The sequence below is a fragment of the Hemicordylus capensis genome, chromosome 4 (assembly GCF_027244095.1).
Source record: "Hemicordylus capensis ecotype Gifberg chromosome 4, rHemCap1.1.pri, whole genome shotgun sequence".
Classification (NCBI taxonomy): Eukaryota; Metazoa; Chordata; class Lepidosauria; order Squamata; family Cordylidae; genus Hemicordylus; species Hemicordylus capensis.
In genome coordinates this window covers 182,852,804-182,876,545 of record NC_069660.1, presented here as the reverse complement: position 1 = coordinate 182,876,545, position 23,742 = coordinate 182,852,804, and the positions used below count along the sequence as shown (strand labels likewise).

General features: G+C 43.0%; 1 protein-coding gene across 3 annotated transcripts in view; it reads left to right on the top strand.

The window, feature by feature from the left end:
- The window catches only part of TMEFF1 (transmembrane protein with EGF like and two follistatin like domains 1), a 138,894-nt gene that overhangs the window by 81,055 nt on the left and 34,097 nt on the right, over nucleotides 1-23,742 (top strand). For all 3 annotated transcript variants that reach the window (XM_053248645.1, XM_053248644.1, XM_053248643.1), the window contains 2 exons: nucleotides 5,444-5,470; nucleotides 11,887-11,983. In XM_053248645.1, coding sequence (XP_053104620.1) covers nucleotides 5,444-5,470; nucleotides 11,887-11,983 — 124 coding nt within the window. The remainder of the gene's footprint in view (nucleotides 1-5,443; nucleotides 5,471-11,886; nucleotides 11,984-23,742) is intronic.

Sequence of the window (23,742 nt, the reverse complement as noted above, 5' to 3'; positions counted from 1 at the left end):
ATCTCCCTCTCACTTGCATGTGCTCTGGTTATATGTCAATTTTCAGCTCTTTTGGAAATAGATATAGGATATTAACTTTAATTAATAGTGCTTAATTTGTGAAGCATGTTGTGTGAATTTCTGCAGAGAAATTTCTGCAGAGAAATTGTGCTAGCTCACCAGTATTGTAGAACTTGGAAAAGAAGGAAATCTGAGAATCAAAAGAACTTCATCCAAAGGGTAGAGCTAAAAGGAAAGTATGATAGAGAATCCTAATAATAATGCTTCAAGTTGCAGTTTTGCGGGATGATGCAATAGTGTTTCAAAATCCCTTCACTGAGCAGTAAAGAGGAGAATTACTTTACTTTAAAATATATTTTAATATTCTATTAGTTAACATAAAATGTGTGACATATTAATGTATTTATAAGCACAAAATGAGGATGCATTTTCTCGCCAGCAATCAATTCGCCATCATTCTAAAGCAGAGTTAAGAAAACTTAACTATGATTTGGCATGATGTCTAAACTGACAAATAATGGTTGGTGACTGGTCAGCATACCAGAACTGGAAAACATGGTTTGCAGCGGATTTGCAAATAATTATTTGTGCTAACTGTGGCTTAATGTCTCAACTTGTAAATCACAGTTAAAACTAATTCCCACCAGAGACTGCTGTACCATAGAGAAAGAAGTGAACTTATGAGCACATGAGTTTACGATGCTGAGGGCTGAGAGGATGGAAAATTAAAAGCAGACAGACAACACTTAAACCATTATTTGCCTTTTGTATGTTTGGAAGCTCAAGCTTCCAAACATAGTGATGTCTGAACTGAGCCTTAGAAACGAGCAGAGCTGTGTAGCTAGTCTGAGCACTGAGGCTTTGAAATTTTTGAACATAACTATCTATTGTGTCCTGAGAAAAGAGTACCTTTCCAAGTAATGGCTGACATCCTAACTAAATTACTTAATAGTACTACTCAGGAGCTACTCTAAAGGACTGCCAAATTTCAGTAAGACTTCCGGTAGTAAATTTACTCAGTCTTTTAGTCAAGATATATATACTCTTAAACTTAATTTTATTATTGGGGGGGGGCAGGGACATGCCACCTTAAAGCAACACAGTGTTAGGCAACAGGAGCTCTGAGAGTCAGGCACTGATACCTGTTCTATGTCCTCCACGGGGCGTACTGATAATTTTATTTATTATTTTTTCTGTGTAAATCACTTTAAGAACTTGGGTTGAAAAGCAGTATATAAATATACATGTAGTAGTAGGGGAAATGCTTGATTAACAAGCAGAAGGTTGCTGGTTCGATTCCTCACTGGTACTATATCGGGCAGCAGCGATGTAGGAAGATGCTGAAAGGCATCATCTCATACTGCACGGGAGGAGGCAATGGTAAAGCCCTCCTGTGTTCTACCAAAGAAAACCACAGGGCTCTGTGGGCACCAGGAGTTGAAATCGACTTGACGGCATACTTTATGTAGTTGTAGTAGTAGTGATGGTGGTAGTAGTAATCAGAGGAATGAACTGCAGGCAGTTCAAGCTAGAATATAGATACCACAGACAGACCAGAATGTTCCTGGTCCTGGGAATGGGTGATCCCAGGGACCCATGTCACTGCCTGCTTTATAGGTTTAAGGCCTGACACATTCCTTGTTGTTGATGGAAATAAAAAACCCAGTTTTCTGTGTTTCTGAATTGTTGCCCTGTCTGTTACCTGCTAGTTATCTTCTGTGCTCCTGATACTTGCTCATGGAGCTGAACATTTGACATGCAGAAAACGCAGATGCTAAACAGCCTCAAAGCTAATGGCAGAAAAAGAACAGCATAATATCTACTCTGGTTTCCCTTTTGCTATTTGACAGAAGAGAATAAGTCTGATACAAACAAAGTACCCTCAGATTCTGTTTTATATATTTTCACAGCAAAATTGAGGGAGTTTAATACTAAGCAAAAAAGAAACTCAAATGTCCATTTTAATTGGCTTCTCAAAGAAAAGCTCGAATTGACTGACGTTTGTGTTTGTGGTAGTGCTGGCTAACGCATAACATCATTTCCCATTGTATGTCTACCCTGGAGGTTTGTTCTGTATTCTGCAGTCAATAGTTCTCATTCAAGGTCCTGACCCTTTTCCCCCTAGTTCAATATACTTGAGTTGTTTTATTTTCATAATTCTAGAGCAAGGAACAATATGCGGGGAAACGATGCAGATAAACTATGCAGATATCATGGAAACTCTGCAGTTCCTAGCAAATTTAATACCCTAACAGTTATTCAGATAGACTACCTTAAAATGGCTAAGGGAAAATCTGTTAATGTTTAAATCTTGTAATTACTGATGGAAAGTCAACATGTAATTGAAGAGTTGGGAACTTAGTGGTCTTTGTAAAGCCAGTTAAATTGCCCAATATGCATTTCTTTTCCTTCAAGTGTAGAACCTTTTCTTCGCATGTTGTATTTCTGTCTCTATAATGGATTGGCCACAATGTTTCTATTAGTCTTTGCAAGAAACTGACTCATCTTAAAGTCACTGAATACAGGGTTGAATGTGTCAAGGAGGTGAAGTTTTCAATGAAGGGAAAATTTGCAAGGAATGAGGGAGGAAGGATGAGGTCAGAGAACCTGAGGAAATGGATATGTGGAAGGAAGGAAAAGAGAGAAACCCAATACTGTGGCTAGTTTCTGTTCCTCCAGCCTTCTGTGGATAGTTTCTATTAACTCACTCCTGAAATTTTAAAACTGGCAGGCAGTTTGTCATGCAATTCCTATTGTTTTCCTTAGTCCATTTTGAGTTATGAAATCCTTCATGCATCGACTGAGCCATTTTTAAGGATATTGGTGTCCTGAGTCACCAAATTTCCTAATTTCCCCCTAATTTATAGTGCTGGAAAAGTTCTTTACCACAAAGTTTTTCACACCCGACTTCTAGTTCGCATCTCCTCCAGAATGGAGGTGTGCATTGCATTCACATATCGACCAAATTTACCCCAAAGTCCCTGCGAACTATCAGGGAGCACTTCACACACAATTTGGGTTTTTCACTGTGAGCTAGAATGTAGCTTGTTTTATATCTGATGGTAGTGGAGCGATCCACTTTTTGCTTTAGGTCTTTGGGGCAACTTCAAACTCTCAGTAAAACCTCGCAGTAAACCAGCAGTAAAGCCTGCTGTCTGGGAAAGCTCCATGAGGTGTGGAAGTGGTTTGGCAGGATCCAAGCAGCCAGAGCAGGTTCAAGAAAAGGAATCTTGGATAAGCAGAGTGCTCTGCAGCAGTAAGGATGTGCGTGAAACTGGCTTGCCCGGTTTGGTTCGAGTCCAGATTGGATTCGAACCTAACCGGACCAGTTCGGTCCGGCACCCCCTCGAACCCCCTCCTCAGTTTGGTCTGGTCCGGGGGGGGTTGCAATTTTTATTTTTGACGATTAAAAAAATTGTTTTTTACTTCAATCCCTGCCGGGGACGGTCCTCGAGGTGGCGGGTGAGCAGTACACAGAGGTTCTCCCTCCCCCCGCCGGCCTCCATTATCACCCCCTCCGGCCCGTTCTGTAGTTTGGTGCAGCTGCCAAAATGGTGCCTGCCGCACATGCGTGAACGGCCTCTGCAAGGCCTGGCATGGCCCAAGGTCTCTCAGACGCCATTTGCACATGTGTGGCGGCTGCCATTTTGGGCAACGCGCCAAACTATGGGCCTCCTATCCTATAGCTGAACTATCCTCTCCCCTTGTGCACCTCAATCTCTTTCTCCTGAAGAGAAGCAAAAGGGGCTTTAAAATACTTCTTTAAGGACTGTGCAAAGTTTTGGGGACATGTTTGGGTTTGGCCTACTTTGATACTTCAGCTCAAAACAAAGTGGCATCTGATGGGGGCTGAAATGGGCCAAAGTGAAGCAAACTGAGCTGAACCTTTTGGTTCTTTAAAGCTGGCTTCACCCCTCTCCAACCTGTCCCTTTATCTCTAAAACTACTTACTGGGATAGCTGGGACAGGATACAAACTTCTATTCTTCCTCTTCACTCCCTCCCTAAGGAAGAAAGCAGCCATCTTCTATGGCTTAACTTTTTAAAAGGTGTGTGTGTGTTTCCTCTTTATGTGGAGTCCTGAGAATAGGGCAGGTGCTTCTGGGATTTGCAGTCTTTTCTGAGGCTCTAGCAATGGTTGTGGACTCCATGGGAAAAGGGGAAAAACACTTGCCCTTTTAAAAATCAAGTTGTGGAAAGTGGCTGCTTGCTCCCTCACAGTGGGGAGTGAAGAGGAAGTATAGAGGTTTGTCTCCTGTTCCCTGCTGTCCCGCTAAGTAGTTTTAGGGGTGAGGGGCAGAAGGGTTAAGCAAAGCTTCACAGGGCTGAACAGTTCACCATGGTTTGCTTTGCTTCAACCCTGCTTAAGCACCCACCAGATGATGCTTTGTTTCGGGCTGAAGTGGTTCAAGATGGGTTGAACCTGAACAGGCCCCAAAGCTTTGAACAGGCCAAATGGTTTAGCTCAAAGCAAAGCAGGCCCCCTCAAATCAGGGTCTCAAAGGGGGCTGAGGCAAAATGGGGGCTCTCTTAAAGCTTCAAAGTGGCCCCCAAAGCATCCCCTATCCTTTGCATAGGCCTAGCTTTTTTCTAGTCTGAGCAGCAGTGAAGTTTTCCATATGCACCTTGAATGTACACTCCCATGTGAGAGCCAAAATCGTGCAAAAGAGAATGGCCAACTGAGGTAAGTAAGGGGAAGGCTGTGCCAAAGACCTATGTTACTGTTCACAAGAATAGCTTGTGTCCTTGTTCACATGAACTGATGTTGTTTCAGTTCCTGGCTAATTCTCAGGCAATGTGCTACTGTCAAAACTTGTTGGATTCTAGACCCCACTAGCTGTTTTATGTAGGCCTTTGAACTGCAGTCTGATCAGACAAGAGACGTAGCATAGAGTACAGTCCTGGGGCTAATTCCACACTGCTGCTAGGGGCCTTGAGCAGTGCCAGCATGGAATCCGGCTGTGAACAACACCGAACCCAGAGCTCCTTGTGTGCTGACAATCTTGACTCCTGTGGATGAGGTTGTGAATGTGGTTTTCTCACTAGCCAGATATGTTCCCACATAAGAGGAAATAGAATACTGCTCACTTGTTGCTTTTCTGTTGATGGATCATGTTCCAAATTCAGGTGTGTTGCACCAAAAACACTGGCACCGTTGTATTGTTTTTTCAAGTGCAGGTAGAGAAGCGAGGGAGAATCACACACATTGTAGATAAATAAAGGGAGTCCAGTGTTACTGACTGACATTGTTGTAGGTCAGGGATTTCCCCCTCATTCGTCCCTTGGCTGGATAATTTCACCAGGCACCAGTCAAGGGACGAACGAGGGGAAAATCCCTGACCTACAACAACATTTTAGTCAGTCCTGGGTCTGGGGGATATGTTTCATAAAGGAAGGAGGAGGGGGAAACCCTTCATAATTTTATCCTTTTTTTTCCTTTTCAGATAATGGCTCTGGATCAGGAGAAGGGGGTAAGTATTGCTGCTACCCTTTCTGTTCATTTCAGATACTAACTTGAAATGCTGTTTATACACATTATAGGGGCAAAAAACATATTTGCTACTTTCTTTTTGCATATGATTTTTTCCTAAATTTCTGCACACTCGTCAATGTCCTTAAAATGCAATTTAAGAGGGTTTTTTTTTTAAGTTATGGGGCACTATCTAGCCAAAATTAGTCACTTTTAATTGAAGACAGGAGGAGATAGAGCATGTGCTTCAATTATTTTCATTACAAGATCATGAGAGCCACCTAGAGAAAGTTGATTTGGGGCAGTATAACAATGAAATAAAATACATTAAAATTAATTGGACTTAAACATGCAGTAAATCTCATAAAAGTGATCCCTTTCATGGCTGTAATTTGCTGACTTCAGAGGTTGACTTTCTGACTAAAGCTGCGTGCATGCAGTCAAAAAATGATGACCACAGCAGTAGCATCCCTGCTTCTGCAGCACAAGTGCTCACATGCAGAGGAGGATGATTAATTGTGCATTGCTCAGCGTGCTTTTGGGGGAAGGGGAGAGAAGTGAAAATCATCCCCTCCATGCATGTGAGCACCTGTGCTTCAGAAGCAGGGACATTTTAAGGTTGTTCACATGACCAGCCCTACAGGGGTAGAACAGGGCTACCCCAGGTTTATACCCAGGCTAAAAGTGAGGTAGGAGGATGTGTGCATGCCTCCTACCTCATGCCCTGGCCATGTGCGTACTCGGTCTGCCAGCAGCTCCTTATGAGCTGCTGGCAGCCCTTGAGACCATAGAGCTGGTGGGAAGGCGCAATCTGGCAGCGGGAAGTTCCACAATGCATCATGCTGCTTGTGTAGTGCATTTTGGGATTCCTGGTGGCCAGGCATCCTCCCCCACCCCCGCCATCTCTGGATCGCCATGCTGCTTGCTGGCCCACCGATTGTGTGGCCACATGTTGTGGCAGAGCCCAGGACTGGCAGGGGCCGTGTCGGGGAAGGTAGGTAGGCTCCTGCCTGCCTTACTTCCAGCCCTCCTCAGCCCCAGCGCCAATGGTCATGTGAACATCCTCTGTCTCTGTGAGTGTATGTCCTTTGACTGCACACATGCAGCTTTGTCAAGACGGCCAGCTTCTGTGGATGAAATCCCACATTTGATTGGATGACAAAGCAAAATGCTTCTTGTTTTGGGAAGATCCACCCCTTGGCTGAAGAGCACATGCTTTGCAAGGGTTAATTCCTTAGCTTATTCAGTTCAAATAGCTCAGCTAGCAGAGCTGGGAAAGACCGTTACCTGAGCCCTTGGAGGCTGCTGCCATTTATAGCATACAGTGGGCTAGTTGGATTATACACAACGTGTAAGTCACCCAGTTCCTCTATTTAAAAGAAAGAGGTGAATAATCAGAGTGTTTGTGTGTGTTTTCCTCCCTATTCCTTGTTTAACCTGGATATGGCTCGTTCTTTTCTAGCAGCCTGAAAATTGAAGCATTATGTGGGAATCCAGATACCCTGCAATAGGACTGATGTTTGTAGGCTGATGAGCCCTCAGTGGCTAAATGTCATGTTAGTAAACAGCATTCTTGTTGTGGGCACAACTGGGTGAGAATGCCTTGAGTGGCGACGAGTTCTGCCTCGAGTGCTGCCTGGGTATCCGCTACGCCATTTGTTGATATGGAATGGCCTGCACCTTTGATTCTTTGCCTTCCATAGTTGAGGGCCAAACTAGGTGCAGTGACAGAGGTCCATGATCACATCTGCCCTTTCCTTAATTTTTTTAAATATCTGTGTGAGCAGGGGGAGGGACAGATGTGGGTTGGGACACTCATTTATTTGATTTAGGCCACCTAGGCATCGTCGGCTTTGCTTTGTTCCAGATTGTTAGCCTAGAAAGGGAAAGATTCCACAGATCAGTCCCAAAGGTCACGCGTAGGACTATTTTTGATGGGTGGGAAGAGTATGGGGGGAGGCAAGATAGAGCTTACCTTTGGGTAAGCTCTATCCTGCTCTATCCAGATGACCCGGCTTTTTGTGTGTGGTGCGTAGCTCACCTGCCCACACGATCTGCACTGCTCTGAGCAGTGCAAATCACTGGAGGCCGGGAAAACAAGTCCAGGAATCCCAAAAATGGGGGATTCCCCCATGAGTCAGGTGCTCTAGCCTGAGCACACACATGACGCCGGGCTTGTGCCCTCTAACCCTGGTTAAGGGCCAGGGGCAGATTCAATCCCAGGCTGGGCTGCTCTAGCTGGGGTTGGGCTGCTCATGTGAATAGCCTCCTAGTTTATTAAGATGTGGGGTTAGAGTTGCTGAATCACAACCTGGAAAACCATTCTCTCTCTTCAACAGCTGTGAAAGAGGATGCAGCTGGGACTGCTTCTGCATTGCTTATTCCCATCTCCTCCCTGCAGGCATGAAGTTCACGCACATCTTCAGTGCCAAACTGATTCAGGCAAGGCTGAACTGGTTCCGTGTTTGGAGGTGCCGCCAGGGGATGGAGTGCTGAGTGGCACCAAAAGGGAGTACAGTAGGTCCTTACCTGTTCTCTGCTGCTCCATGTAGCTTCCTGCTGCCATGGCACTCCATGCAACAACCAGTGCGAGGTGATGGCACACATATGGCATCCGTTCATGCGCAGACACCATTTGCATGGCCAGCATGGTGTTGCTGACCACGCAAATGGCGCCTGCGTATGCACAGAGGCCATGTGTGTGCCACCACCACACCACTGTGCATGGGCTGTTGGGGAGAGTGCCGCTGCAGCAGGAAGCTGCATGGAGTGGCGGGGAGCAGGTAAAGACCTACGGACTCCCTTTTAAAGGTGCAGCTCACTGCTCCCCTTCCCGGTGATGCCTCGGAGCGCCAAACTGGTTTGGCCTCGCCCTAACCAGTTTGGCGCCAAACCTGTGCACAAACCTCGGTGATCCCTAGCACATCCCTAGCAGAGTTGTCCAGGATGGAACCAGGGGAAAGCAGTAGAATCCAGTACTGCATCCTCTTTTACAGCTGCAGAGCTGTTAGAGAGGCAGGATGATTCTCTGGGCTGTGACCTGGATACCCTATCTATGCTCCTTCTGTGGAATAAAGCCTAATTGCAATGCAGTTTCCTTTTTTACTCTTTTTTGTGTAACACTAACTACAGCATGTGTTTGTTTACCTAAGCAAAGTTTAATTTAGGTACTTTAAAAAATATTCCAGACTTAATTGCAGACAGATGGCAATTGATCAGTCCAGGCTTTCAAGCTAGGGAAATGACATGCTTGCAATACAGATAGTCGTGTTAATTATTATTGAAATAATTTGTTTTGCATTCCCTCCTTCTAAAATTTGGTTGCTAAAGTATGGTGGCAATGAGAATCTCTGGCAGATTGCTTTTAGTAATTAATAAATTGGTCATCAGTGTTTGCTATTCAGCTGACTGCCATCTGTCTGTAATGCTTGCTGGGCACAACAGTTCCTTTGACTGTTATAGACTTAGGTAGGTACATCTCTAAACCTCTATCTATCTATCTATCTATCTATCTATCTATCTATCTATCTATCTATCTATCTATCTATACACACACACACACACACACACACACACACACACCTCTGAAGAAATTGAAACCACCCCCCCCCCCGCTTTCTTCATGTCAGTTACAGAATGATGTTAATAAATTGAGAGTCTCAATCTGTGACACTAAAAGATTTATTTAGTGGCTGGTGCAGCATAGTGGTTCAGAGGCAGAGTTATGAATCAGGAAGCCCCTAGTTTAGATCTTGCTTGTGCCATACACTTAATAAGGATGGAAGCTGATTAGCCCTCTCAGCCGCAGCCACCACCACCCCATTGGCCACAGGGAGATAATGATACTGATCTAGTAAGAAAAGACAAGATAATGCATATGAAGAGCACTGAACACTTGAAAGTGCTCGGTAAATGATAAGTAGTAAGCAACCATGGAAATATCAGCCTTATTTGTGTGGTGGTAGTCCTGGTGTTTGAAGGGAGAATTCTGTATGAAGAAAGCTCGCAGGTGAGGTCTTTTGGTTCTTGGCCTGAGAACTGCAAGCCAAGAAATGCACTGTCTGTGCTGATTTTTTGCCTGTCCACATGGCCCATTTTCAATTGTGTGGAAGCAAGGGTAAGAGGAAAATCTGGTAGAAGTGATTGTGTGGAAGCAAAGCAGGAGAAAAACCTGGTTAGCTTTTCCTCCTACTTTGCTTCTAGACCAGGGATTCTCAAACTTGGGTCCTCAGGTGTTATTGGACTTCAACTCCCATAATCCCCAGCCTCAGTAGCCTTTGGTTGGGGATTATGGGAGTTGAAGTCCAATAACACCTGAGGACCCAAGTTTGAGAATCACTGTTCTAGACAGTCATTTCTACCCAGCTTTCCCTCTTATCTTGCTTCTACACAACCAAAAATTGGGAGCGCACACAGCTCCCAAACCCAGGTAGAAAACAATTTTTGATTGTGTGATTGACTTCGCTCTGTGTTGGAAACCAATGGCAAAATCATTCTTTTGTCTACCAGGACCATGTCCCTGGGAAGAGAGAGAACTATGGAGGCCAGGCCCTCAAGGTTATTCCAAGCCCCACCCCTTCATTTTCATCTCTCATTTAGAAAACAAAAAGAAGATGAGCAAAGGCACAATCCTTCCAAAGGTTAGCATTTTGCTTAGCCTGTCATTGTAATCAAAATAATTTAAAAATACTTAACTTTAAGGCTGTTCTCATAAGCCCAGCCCAGCCTGGGTTAGGCTGCTTATGGGGAGCACCAGGATCGCTCTCAAATCCAGTGCTCCTGCCCAGCCTAACCCTGCTTTTTGCCCTGGCACTTAGCCGAGGTTAAGGGCACAAGTGCACCCTTAACCCTGGTGCCGAGATTGTAGAAATAGAGATGGATGTCTAGAGCGCCAGTCTGATAGGGAATCCCCCAGTGCACTGTGCTTGGCATGCAGTGCATTGTGGGATTCCCAGAGACATACATTGTCCTGGCCTCCGGCAAGCTGCTCAGCTCCCAGGAGAGCCGCTTGCTTGTGTGGCCAAGCCGTGCGGCCAGGCGGGCAAGGAGATTGCCGGGGTGCGGGGGAGGTAAGTACAACACAGCCTCCCCCGCTTCAGCTACTTCCCCTCCCCGCCTCTTTCGTTTGGATCAGATCCTAAGACATTGGCTTTTTAATTTAGGGAGACAGAAGAAAAAGCCATGCAGGCAGTAGTCTTTCCAATTGCTTGTAAGGGATTAAAGCTGTCCCCACCTTTTTGAGTGCTGGCCAATTTGTACAAAGCAACTGGGATGACTAAGAAAAACCTGTTAGTTCTTTTATTATATCCTTTCATAATTTTTTTTTAAAACTGTACATACATGCTTGCGTATGCGTTTTGCTCATTTACACTGACTTTTGCTATTCCCCTTTCCACAAAATGTCTGGTTATCAGCCTACAAGTTCTGAGCCTTGCACTAATGCCAAGACAGCAAGCTGGGAATTGAAGCCTCTGTTGTTGGTACAAGAGCCTGCCTCTGATGATGTACAGTGTCTTTCCTTTTACAGTTACATTTTTCTATTTGTCTACTCTAGCTTGATTGTGCCTTGTTTTAGTAATAGGTATAATAAACCAAGTCAAAGGATATATGTCTTATGTCATTCTAAGTAAAAGAATGTGGCTTTTTAATTTTCCCCAGTAAGAAACTCGCATTCACTCTATTGTCAGTTGTGTAATACTGTAGTGGAGAAACTTTAGTATAATGATAGATTTACAACAAGATATGCATGGGATACATTTCTGTCCTGATATGAATATGAATACAATGAATATTTATATACCAATTTTCAACAAAAGTTCCCCAAGTGGTTTACATAGATACAAGCAAACAAACAAACAAACAAAATGGCTCCCTGTTCCCAAAGGACTCATAATCTAAGTTCGACACCAGCAACAGCCACTGGAGGGAAACTGTGCTGCGGATGGATAGGCCAGTTGCTCTCCTGCTGCTAAATAAAGAGAATCACCACTTTTTAAAAGTGCCTTTTTGCTCAATTAGCCAGGGACATTGTCATTTTGTCATTTTGCATGGCACCTGTTTTAGATACTCAGTTTAGGTAGCTGATCTAGAGTAAGCAATATTGGCCATAGGCCAGCATACAACTTTTCCATCTCAAATGGTGATTTGTATTTGCTAGATATTAGACCAGTGATAAGAGTGATGTAGCATAGTGGGTAGGCACACTTGGACCAGGTGGACCTAGGTTCAGATCTTTCCTTGGCCATCTCTCAACCTCGCAGGGTTATTGTGAAGGTAAAATGTGATGTCCCTGCGTAAGCTACCCCGAGCTCCTTGACGAAAAACTGGGATATAAATGTGATAAATAATATGAACTTTCTCTGTTAAAATATGTTGATTAGATAATACTAAATCTTGCCATGGTCTTGTTTTGTTTAGAGTATGAAGGATCTGGAACAGAAGTTAATAGAAAACATTCAAAATGTGGAGTATGCAAGTATAGGGCTGAGTGTGATGAAGATGCAGAAAATGTTGGGTAAGTAGTAAGCTTCCCTCAAATAAACAAGTTGTCTTCTCCCAAAGGTCAGAATGGCCAATGGCAGAGATTTATTTCCGCATTTGCCTTCCCTGTGGGAGAAGGTGAGTGCTGGAAGAGATCTCCAGCCAGTGGAGAGTTTGGCCTATTAACTAAGAAGCAGTTTGTGGCTGTCTGTCAACAATTGCAACTGTGAGGGATTGATTCATGTATTTCCTCATGAAGAGTGTGACAAATGAACTGTCCCTAAGCTGATAACCTTCAAAAAGCCTTAATGTTCTCTTACATTAAAAGAAAAGAAAAAGATTAAGTTTCAGTTCTTAAAAACACAAGTAGGGGAAGCAGAAAATCTGTCAGACACACAATTTGTCTGGCCAGGTATACATCTGTCTGACATACAAAAACTTTATAAAATGAGTGTTTATATTGAAAGAAGTGAGATGTAAATCTCACTGGTTCTTTGACCTAGATCAAGAAACATTTTTACCAAAGCTATGAGGCTATAGGCAGGATAAAAAGGTGTAAAGGCTTAGAGAATGAAGGGACAAAGATTTAAATTTTATACCAGCTTTCTGTTTACCTTTAAATAGAAAAAATTCCCACAGTCTGTTGGAGCCTGCAGCCCTTATGATGAAATTGCCTCTGCTGAGCATTCTGGAAAGATTGTTAGAATCTTATTGTTACAGTTGCAAACTCACATTTTACTTCATCCCTTGCCATAATTAGACTCTTGGAGGTACCACAGCCCATTACGTTCAGTGGAGAAATATAAACAAGTTTATCACTTCTGTTATCTCTGCGGAGATTCCCCCCCCTTTCTTTTTGGCTCTATTTTAATCTTTATTAGGCTGATTAAGAAAAAGAAGTGAATTTTGAGCAGGTGGTTGTCATGAGCTACATAGCACAGTTGGAAAATTAACATTCAGATAGATTCAGATTAGTACACTAAGTGACATTCCTGCGTATAAATGTGTGAGTGAATCATGCTGAGAAAATTTCACTAAAATATAATTCATTCTTGATTTTTCATTTCATGTATAAATAAATAACAGATAATATAGCTTCTGGGAGAAAGGCAAGGGACTATATAAATACTCTCAAATACACAAAAGCATGATAGAAGGCACAAACACTCTCAAGTTACAACATTGTAATAATGAGCATTTCTTAATGGTACGTTTTCAATTTGTTATATTTCACTATTTTCAGTTATGATGAGAATGTTATGAAAGAGGCAGATAAGAGAGAGGTGAATGAAAAGACACAAGAAGAGTGGGTTCTCTGGTTTCTTTGCGACCAGAAAATGTGAAGTTAGGAGACAAAAGGTAGTCTACTCCTGTGGTGCCCTGCCATAATACCCATTGCTCCACAGGACCTTTTCTCTCAGATTGCACACTTCTGCCAGCCCATACAACAATGCAGACCGCATCCAAACCACTGTTGTTAGGGCACATTGCGTCTGGATTTAAAGACAGTAAGATCATTGACACTATCAAAAACTGTGTTCTAGCTGGATTTGGAAGCTTTGTGTGCTCCTAATTTTTGGTTGTGTGGAAGCAAGGTAGGAGGATTTTCCTCCTACCTTGCTTCCACACAATCAGTTCTATCAAGGTTTTCCTCCTACTTTGCTTCTCATCACAATTGAAAACTGGGAACACACACAGCTCCCAAACCCAGGTGGAATATAGTTTTTGATTGTGTAAATGACATCAGTATAGGTGTAAGTTTCTCAGTTGGAGTATGATAATAATAGGGAAATTGGAACGTGAGAAACAATGCCAAAGATCTGGCAGGTGGTTTCGTATCAAGAAATTCCAGATTTCCTGGCCATAATTCAGTTTTCTCATTCAGCCTCATACATGCTGCTTCTTCTCCTATGCAAGACAGAGCTATGAAGGTGCAGTTTGCTACACAGAAGCTTTCTGTGGGAATGAGGCTTCCCCTACAGTCCCCGCCCCCCACTGACTACAGTCCCTCCCACACCCTTTATCTACTACAGATGCTATCACAAACATGTGTCTTCAGCCCTGGGGTGGGGAGCCTTACAAGGGAAAGCAAGTTAGTGAAATATGGTATCCTCCTCCAATGCAAAGTTTCTTAGTCCTGAATTGTGAGCTACTGACTCATTATGCATAGGGGAAGCAACAGGATGGCTTTTAAAGCTCATGGTTGAGGTGTAATATGTAGGGATGGGCCCAGACTGGTCCGGAGGCCATTGAAAAAGCCTCCGGACTGGTCCGGACCAGTCCGGACCTGGGTGATTCAGTTTGGGGTGGGGGGTAGCTTTAAGAGCGCCGGGAGGGTTTACTTACCCCTCCCACCGCTTTCCTGCTCTGGCGCCGTAATCTTAAGAGTAATTGGGGCGGCAGGATACCTCCCTGCCACCCCTTCCCCAATGTTGCCGAAAAACCTCCCAGGAGTGCTTTGCGCGCACGTCACAGAGACGTGAAGCACGCGCACGATGTCTCTGTGACGTGCAGAGGCGTATCTAGGGAAAATAGCGCCTAGGGCAAGCACTGAAATTGCGCCCCCTGTCCAAACATCTGACACCCATCTTTCAGATAACTTTACCATAATATCAGCTCAAAAATACAAGTCAGGCTCGTTAATCTTTTAATATTTCAAAAACTATTTAGCAGTGGACGTAGCCAGACCAAGAAATGCTCGAAAACTACAAATTTCAGTATGCTGGGACTCATGAAATACCCAAATACTATGTGGAGGTGTACTTGGAAAACTAAACAGAAGTGCCTGTCTAATTCTCTACTATGCATTGTAGCATCACTATTATATAAGTTTTAAAAATAAATGGAGAATTTACTTTCCCCAGATACTAGGGCCCTGCAGAGGCCATTTGAGCATGTGTGGTGGCAATTTTGTTTTCGGTGGCCAGTAAAAAAAATTTTTTTCATCTTAAAAATGGTGCCCCCCTTCAAGTGGCGTCCGGGGCACGTGCCCTGCCCGCCCTACCCTAGATACGCCCCTGGCAATGTGTGTGCGCGCGCAAAGCACTCCTGGGAGGTTTTTCGGCAACATCAGGGAAGGGGCGGCAGGGAGGTATCCTGCCACCCCAATTACTCTTAAAGATTATGGTGCCAGAGCAGGAGAGTGGTGGGAGGGGTAAGTAAACCCTCCCACCGCTCTTAAACCTACCCCCCCCACTCCAGTGCCGGACCGCAGTTGGCAGTTCGGTGCACACCCCTAGTAATATGTAATTCTACTGCCAGACTTTTCTTTCTGGCTCTCCCTCCCTCATTCCTCTGGGCCACCCCAGGACCTTCAGTATTGCCCTTCTCTCAGATCTGCTGAGTCAATGGCAGCCAGAAATGGCATTCAGAGCTGAAGCTGCTTATGTGGGTGGGGGCTGATGGTGATGTGGTTACTATGGCCATGTGATACTGGTGTGGAAGTAAGGATGCCATTATGTCCCGCCCATGTGATCAGCTTTTCCCAAATGTTTGCAGAGCAATGTAATATATGAAGAGAGTTTGATCTTCTCCCTTCACCAAATAATGGTGGGAAGGACAGATGGAGTACTATAAATAGGCAGAGAACTGTGTGCAATATTGTCTTGTGGAATGAGGTTCCCACCATGCATGCAATTCAGGCTGTTGGATGTGGTAGAGTCTTCCCTCTCAATAGCACCCTCTTACATATGTAGTGAGTGGGAATCAGTCATGTTTCCACTTGTGGATTGACACCAGTGACTTCAGTGGAATTTTAATGTGAATAAATGTATGTAGGATGCATCTTGAGAATCAGGCTTCCTAGCAGAATAATGTAGTAGACTGATGTTTACAGTAGGGAACAAGTTACCTAACAGGTACTTTCCTGTTGTCATAGCCTAGATAAACGTATGTAATTTTCCAAGCGCACACCACATTTGTCAAATATATTCGATTTGTTATATTTTAAGTACAAGGAGGATTGTTTAAATATGATTAACATTATTACAGGCACCGGGAAGATAATGATCTAGGTTTTTATAGCTGAAACAAATGCCACTTGATATAGATTTGCTAAAGCATTACTGGAACTTAAGGGCCACTGAGATTTGCTTTGCTTTTTGTATCTATATTTCAAAAGCCAGCTGTGCCAAAAATAATTTGATTCCCCTTGCCCCAATTTGATTTTTTGTATTCTCCTGCAATTTGAAGAAATGGACTGAATCTTCCTATCATGCTGGTGAGCAGACTTGCAGTGTAAATCTGTTAAGTGTTTTGTGGAGTCCTTGGGAACTGGAAGATTATATTGCCAAGATGTAACAGAACCACAAGCCATAATCCCTGACTGGCTTTAGAATCCTAAGAATTTTCAAGAAAGAACTGGACAATATTTATTATTTATTTTATTTATGTTATTGATATACCACCTGACTCCAGAGGCTTCATGTGGTTCAGTTATAGAACAATTACAGGATTCCACTTGGATACAAACACCAAAACAATGGCTGGATCCAAAGAACAAAGATGCAACCACCTCTATAGGCCAAAGGGAACATTGGGCTCTGTTTCTTAGATACAGTAAGCCATTTTTGGAATTGAGGAGACTTTCAAAAATAGTTCCTGGTGCAGCATGGGAGCCAGCTGTTCAAAGGGAGGAAAATTCTATTTGGTATGCCCAAGCCAGTAAAACCACTGAGTGGTTTTATCAAGTCTGTAAAACCACTGAGAGAGAAGTTTTACAACTACAGATCTGGGTTGAGGTTGACTCAAGTGCTGAATGTTTAAATCATTACATGGGAACACAAGGAGTATGATTCTTCAGTACTAATGCCACTGACAAAGACTGCCACAGTCGAAACGCTTATGGCGAAGGACAATAAATTGGACAAGTACCTCCTTGCGCTGTGCCTTACCACAGGAGGACAAGCAACATGCAGAACAGTTCATTCTACATTATGGAAACAGAAACTTGTTAACTCCTGTGTAACTTTGGATTCCCATTGGAATACCCTTTTTGGATTTTTAAATATATATTTCATATGTTTATAGATTTCTTTATATATATTTGATTTCCCCTCCCTCTTGGAGAGTACATTTTGTTTGTCATCTTGGTATATATTTTTAATGGATTCATACAGGTTTTTATTCAGATCTTTTATATCATATGTTACCCACCTTTTATGAAGCAAGAATACAGATTAGTGATTCCAAAGCCTGTTAATCCTAAATATAAATGTACTGACAAACATAGATAAAGGCATAATACATATATCTATTTAGGGGGCCTCTTTGTGTATCAGTATACTTTTTTCAAGACCCTGCAAAGTCTTGCATAGTCACGGTTCTTGTGTCAGGAGAGTGAGGATACCTACATCTTCTGCTTATGAGTTTCCCAGAGGCATCTGGTGGGCTACTGTGGAAAACAGGTTGCTGGACTGTATGGACCTTGGGCCTGATCAGACAAGACTCTTCTTGTTCTTAATGATTCCATTTTCAAAACAAGTCATAGGCATTCTCAGAGACAGTAGCTTTAATGATCTCTTTGGTAGGCATATGTACAGTCCAGGAGAACAAAGAACATTGTGCATGGAATCCAGGTTTCCTCCCCTGTCAGTATGGCTGAATTGAGAAATCGTTTTATATGCATGGAATTTTGTTTTTGCATACATATCAGCCATTACCCTTGATGCACTGGTGTGTGTGTGTGTGCGCGCGCGCGCGCATAGTAGAGAGGGTATTTGACATATATTGGGAGAGTGGAACTCAAATCTGCCTCAGCCCTGAGGCTCACTGGGTAATCTTCAAGCAAGAATTCTCTCTCTCAGCCTAATCTACCTCTTGAGGTTGTGATGAAGATAAAGGGATAATCCATGATCACTACTCTGAGGTCCTAGGAAGTTAGGGTGAGAAACAAATGTGATAATTAAATATTCTTATTGAGAAATACACTTATATCAAATGCTTTTCTCCCAAAGTTCATGAAGATGAGCAATGCAGCGTCCTTTTCTTGTTTAGCTCATGTGACCTCCAGGCATTTGCACAAATTATGTCACCCTGCTTAGTGACCTGTTGTTTCCAGTTACCCTTGAATGACATTGACAGGGTTGAACACCACAGCTGGAAGCTTGTGACTGGACGTAGCCATGGTAACACTTGGGATAGAACATCACCTCTCTCAAGGCAGCTTTGGTTTCCTACTGAGAGAAAGAAGCCAATATTCTAGTCACAAGCTGGTTGGGTTTTCGGTGCCCTGTTGTGGAAATTCCATTTTACACTGCTGCAATATGCAGGTTTAGGTATTTACAGAGAAAGACAAGGGCACAACCATCAAATCAAGCCTAGGTATTTTACTTGGCACCCCAGCCAACAACTACTTCTTAACCAGGACCATATTTTCCACTGAGCAAGGGCTGTACGGCCTGCTAAATTGGCTCCATCCATCCTTTACTCTAATGGAAGCTGAGACACAGGTAAAGGGCTCCTTAACCTCTTTTCTCCCATTGTGAACAGCAACAGAAGCTCTGACAGAGCTCTTCCTTTAGGTGCTTCATCTGCTAACTACTAATTCCTTGTGTCTTGTTTTGTTTATGGGAATGAACAGCAGATGGTGCATAAAGTGAGGACTTTACAAAAATTACCCTTTTTTGCTGATCAAACAGCAGGAGTGGGGCTCTTTTGCCTAAATTTTGGCTTTCAGTGGTGTCTGAGGTGCATAATTGTGCATTGGTGAAGGGTCTTTGGGATTAGGGGCTATGCTGGGGGTCACAGAAAAATACTTTGGAAGCTGAATTTGGCCTCTGAGCCTTTAGTTGCTTAGGAAAAAGGAACACTAAGTAGGACTAGAAGAGGTAGAATTTACATGATTAAGGAAATGAAGGCCCATGTAGACCTAATGATGCTGTGGGGAGGGAAATGGTTCTGTAAAATACTAGAAACTAGCTCAATCCGTGCAGAGCATCTGTGCACTAGTACTTGATTGCTCCCCTCACCCCCTGCCACATCCCCCCTCACCTCAGAGATCTCTCCACTCTCACCTGAGCTGCACTCCTGCTCCTCCTTCATTCAGCTGTTACCACCCCACCTCACCCCTCTTGGTCACTCTTCCATCCCTTTACTCGATCCTGCTCACCAATCTTTGTTGCAACTGCAGCATTGCTGGGGCCTATTGGCCAAGCTGCAACCCCCTATCCCCAGAGACCTCCCTACCCTCACCTGAGCCCCACTTCTGCTCCTCCTCACAGGAGCAGCAGCAGCAACAACAACGGTTGACCGGGCCCTTCTTCGCTGCTGCCACCGCCATTGCCGCTTGTTCCCCTCTGGCCACTGACAGGCCCGGGCCCATCTCTTGCCTCTCTGCCTCCCTCCGCCAATTGACTTGGTCAATTGGACTGCCTCCCAAACAGCAGCAGTGGTTGACTGGGCCCTTCCTTGCTGCCAATAGTCACCACCATGGCTGCTCGTTCCCCTCAGGCCACTGACAGGCTTGGGCCTGTCCCTTGCTTTTCCTTCTTTCTCTCTTCCCCTCTCTTCTTTTTCTTTCCTCCACTCACTCTTCCCCTCTGTCTTTCTTCCTCTCCCTTCTTTATTCTTTCTTTCTCTCTTTCTCTCCCTTCCTAAGTTAACAAATCTTGTTCATGTTGTTTCCTCATCTAATTCACACAACGGCAGCCTCCTTCTCCTGAAGGGGCTCTTTCCTCCCTCACATCTCCTCTCTTCGCAGACCCCTGCCCACTATCCTTTGATTGATAGACAGATAGATAGATAGATTCCTCTCCTCTACAATCAGGAACATCTTCCAACCAGTAACAGTTGCATTCCAACTATCCTTAACCATCACAGACTCCTCCTCCCTATCTGCATATGGAATCACCACTGCCCAATCACCATGGTGCCACAGGCTCCCCCCCACTATCTGCATATGGAATGTCCACTGCCCAATCACCATGGTGCTTCTGCTCTCACAGGCGACTCCTCCCTATCTGCATATGGAATCTCCACTGCCCAATCACCACTGTGCTTCTGCTCGCGAACTCGCGATTGCTGACATACATGGGATTAGCCATGGGTATACCCTAGAGAATTATATACTATTTATTCAAAATCGAATAAAATATATAGGGAAGAAGAAGTTTGATGGTGGGTGTGTTCATCGTAGACGGATCGTGAAAAATTTGTTACTTTATAAAAATTGGAACTGATCCATGAAATATGTTTTTTCATAACAAAATGTAGAATAATTTATTTCAGTATTTCAAATAATACCTTGTTGCTGTCCTTTAATCTTTCATAAAGCATAAGAAGTGTTATGGTCTCTGTTTAAAATCAACAGTGTTATAAAGTGGTCCACACTGAAAATATGCACATAAAATTAAGGTACATGCTGAAATGTGAAATAACGGAAAAGGTTATCTCCAGGCAACCTTTGCACTTCAGGCAAATGTTCATTTTTTTTCAGTACACAAAAAAGACAATACAAGAACAGAGCCAAATGTCTGAGCAAGCAAAAGGTGTGAATTATATTTGCCCTTTCAAAACTTTAATAACTTTTAATTGTTACATAATTATTACAATTATTACATCATTATCTGTGTATAGTACAGCTATTCTGGTCTACAGTTAATGCATTATGCATAAATACAGTTATTGTGTAGAATTTATGAAGTTAATTGTTGGAGTGACATGTACTAAGAGAAACTTGAAATAAGGTGAAGCTTGGAGAAGCCTTATTTACAATAAGGCAATAAGGTGAAGCTTGGAGTTGCCTTATTTACACATGCATGTACTTCACTTGATTTCTCTACACTTGTTGGCTTGCAGCTGAATGTGTGAACTTTCATAAATGAATAAATAAAATAGCTCCCTGTCCCCAAAGGGCTCACAGTCTAAAAAAGAAACATAAGATAGAAACCAGCAACAGCCACTGGAGGGATGCTGTGCTGGGGATGGATAGGACCAGTTGCTCTCCCCCTGCTAAATAAAGAGAAGCACTACTTTTAAAAGGTGCCTCTTTTGTTCAGGGGAATAAGTATCACATATAACATGAGATTATCAAATGATGAGCAAGCATGGGTTGAAGATATATTCATTCTAAGGGGAAATGTAACGTTAAGTTTTATACAGGAATTCTTGCAACACTTTTCTCTCTTTAGCGATGTGATGACACTAGTATTAGCTTTGCAGTCATCCCATTATTGCTCTTTTTGTTCTATTCCTTTTCTTCATGCTTTGTTTGTCTGTGTTACTTAGGCTACAAACTCTTTGGGGCATCCTCAGTCCACCAACAGGTATTCTGATGGTTTAGACCAGGGATGGCCAACAGGCAGCAAGCAGGCTGCATGTGGCCCTGAAGCAATTATTCTGACACCTGTCAAAAATGTTTTCAAATTATATAAGAACTGGAGATTCCATACTTGAATGTTGTTCTCTTTCCAATGTTGTATGTCATATGTAAATATATATAATTACATGCTCCTACACTGCTAGATGGTGCCAACTTTTATTATGATGCAGACTCTAGGGAACTATCTGAAGACTAGACAAACTCTTGAGACTACAGAAGTTGACTATTCCTAGTTTAGACATTGCTGTGATAGTTTCCAGTAAACAACTTCCAATGTATAGCTGCAGAGTAGGCCTGCACAGCTATGGCAGCCAGCAGAGTCTCAGCAGACCTTAGTTTGCCCTTTCTTCTGCAGCTCGTGAAATGAAATGCTCTGCTGAAAAAATGACCACTGTGTTAATTGAACACGATAGGAAATAATCCAGATTGCATAATCCTGTTTTTCAGAACAGTATAATCAAACCACTGTAACTGCATTTTGAAAGCATGAATGGATGTTTTGTTAAAGTAATACTGTTCGCACAACTTCACGGCTGTTTTTCAGCATTAGAAAGGGAAAACAACCATTTTGCCCTGCTTTGTAGGAAAGAACAGAAGTTCATATCGTTTCATTATCTTCATATGCTTGGTTTTTTTGTTTTGAACAAGGACAAAAACTGGATGTAGATTTCTTTTAAAGGGTTTGCCAGAAAGAGCAAAAAGAGATGGCCCAAGACATTTTGGAGTTTGAGGCAGAAAATTCAAATTACACCTCCCAGGTGATCCAAATTGCACCTCCCAGGTTATATTTTTAACCACAAAATAGATTGACAGTTTGCTGCCCTTTAATGCCACCCCAGAACATGATGCCTAAGGCAGGTTGCCTGTCTAATGGTAGTACTGGCCCTGACAAACTGTGAAATTCCCTTTTAAAACAAATCGAGCCATATCTCCCTGTCTAAATTTAATTTTTATTTGTACTATGTTCATACATTAATGTTTTATCCATTTTATGTTAAATGTATTGTATCTATTTTATGTATTTATTCTTGCTGGGTTTTTTTGTATGCTGGCCTTGGGCCGAAATAAACAACAAAAACAACAATGTTCATACTGCACACTCACTTCAGAAAGCTCAGAGTGGATTGCATATGGTTTCCCCATGCACTGCTCAAGGCAGGGGCATATCTAGGGTAGGGCAGGCAGGGCATGTGCCCCGAGCACCACTTGAAAGGGGGCGCCATTTTGTGAAATTTAATAAATGGCCGCCAAAAACAAAATGGCCACCGCACATGCTCAAATGGCCTCTGTGAGGCCCTAGGCCATGCCAGACCTTGCAGAGGCCATTTGAGCATGTGCGGTGACCATTTTGTTTTCAGCGGCCATTTTTTTTAAAAAATATATTTTTAAAAATGGCCACTGCACATGCTCAAATGGTCCATGCGAGGGCCTAGAGGCCAGCAGGGGGTGGGGGAACCTTTGCAGACCCCCTCCAGCCTTTAGGAAGCCCCCTGAAGGGGCTACAGGTAAAAATTTAATATAATATAAGTCACTGTACACATATTCAGTTTGGCACTATGTACAGAGAATCAGGGCTTGTGAATACTGAGCTGAAGCTTATGAACTAGGATTTTATTCATTTGCTCTTACTCTGCTTCTTGTGATAAGTGAGTTAAATGTGATGTCTTAATAATATGGCTATTAATGGTGAGTTTGTATTTTAATCAATGTGAAATCTTTAGTATTAAAGCCCATTGGGAGTTTCTTCCTCTCTCTTTTTCTCACTTTAACTTTCTCTTTGAAATACTAGAATATATTCCAAGCAGTGACACAGTTTACTCTGCATATCCTTTAATTATTTTCAGAGTATCTGGGAAAAGTCCAATTCTCCATCTGTTTTAAAAACATATGTAACAGTGATGCTACAATGCATAGTAGAGAATTACTTCTGTTTAGTTTTCCAAGTACACCTCCACATAGTATTTGGGTATTTCATGAGCCCCAGCCTACTGAAATTTGTAGTTTTCCAGCATTTTTGGGTCTGGCTACATCCACTGCTAAATAGTTTTTGAAATATTAAAAGATTAACGAGCTTGACTTGTATTTTTGAGCTGACATTATGGTAAAGTTATCTGAAAGATGGGTGTCGCATGTTTGGACAAGGGGCGCAATTTCAGTGCTTGCCCTAGGTGCTATTTTCCCTAGACATGCCTCTGGCTCAAGGCCAAACCCTCTGAGCTTCAGTAGCTGATTATACTATTCAGTTTACCCCCAGTTCATTTGCTGGTCCAGTGATACAGTTTTACAGATATTTAGACAATTGCACTGATCCAACAAAGGCAGTTTGTGTGCAACTGACTAGACCCTTCTGGATCTAGTCTTCTGTACCTCTAAATGCCAGGTGCTAGAAACAAACACACTGGGGCAGGGCATAACATTTTGCCTTCCTTATGGCCTTCCAAGGGCATCTGACTGGCCACTGTTGCACAGAGTTC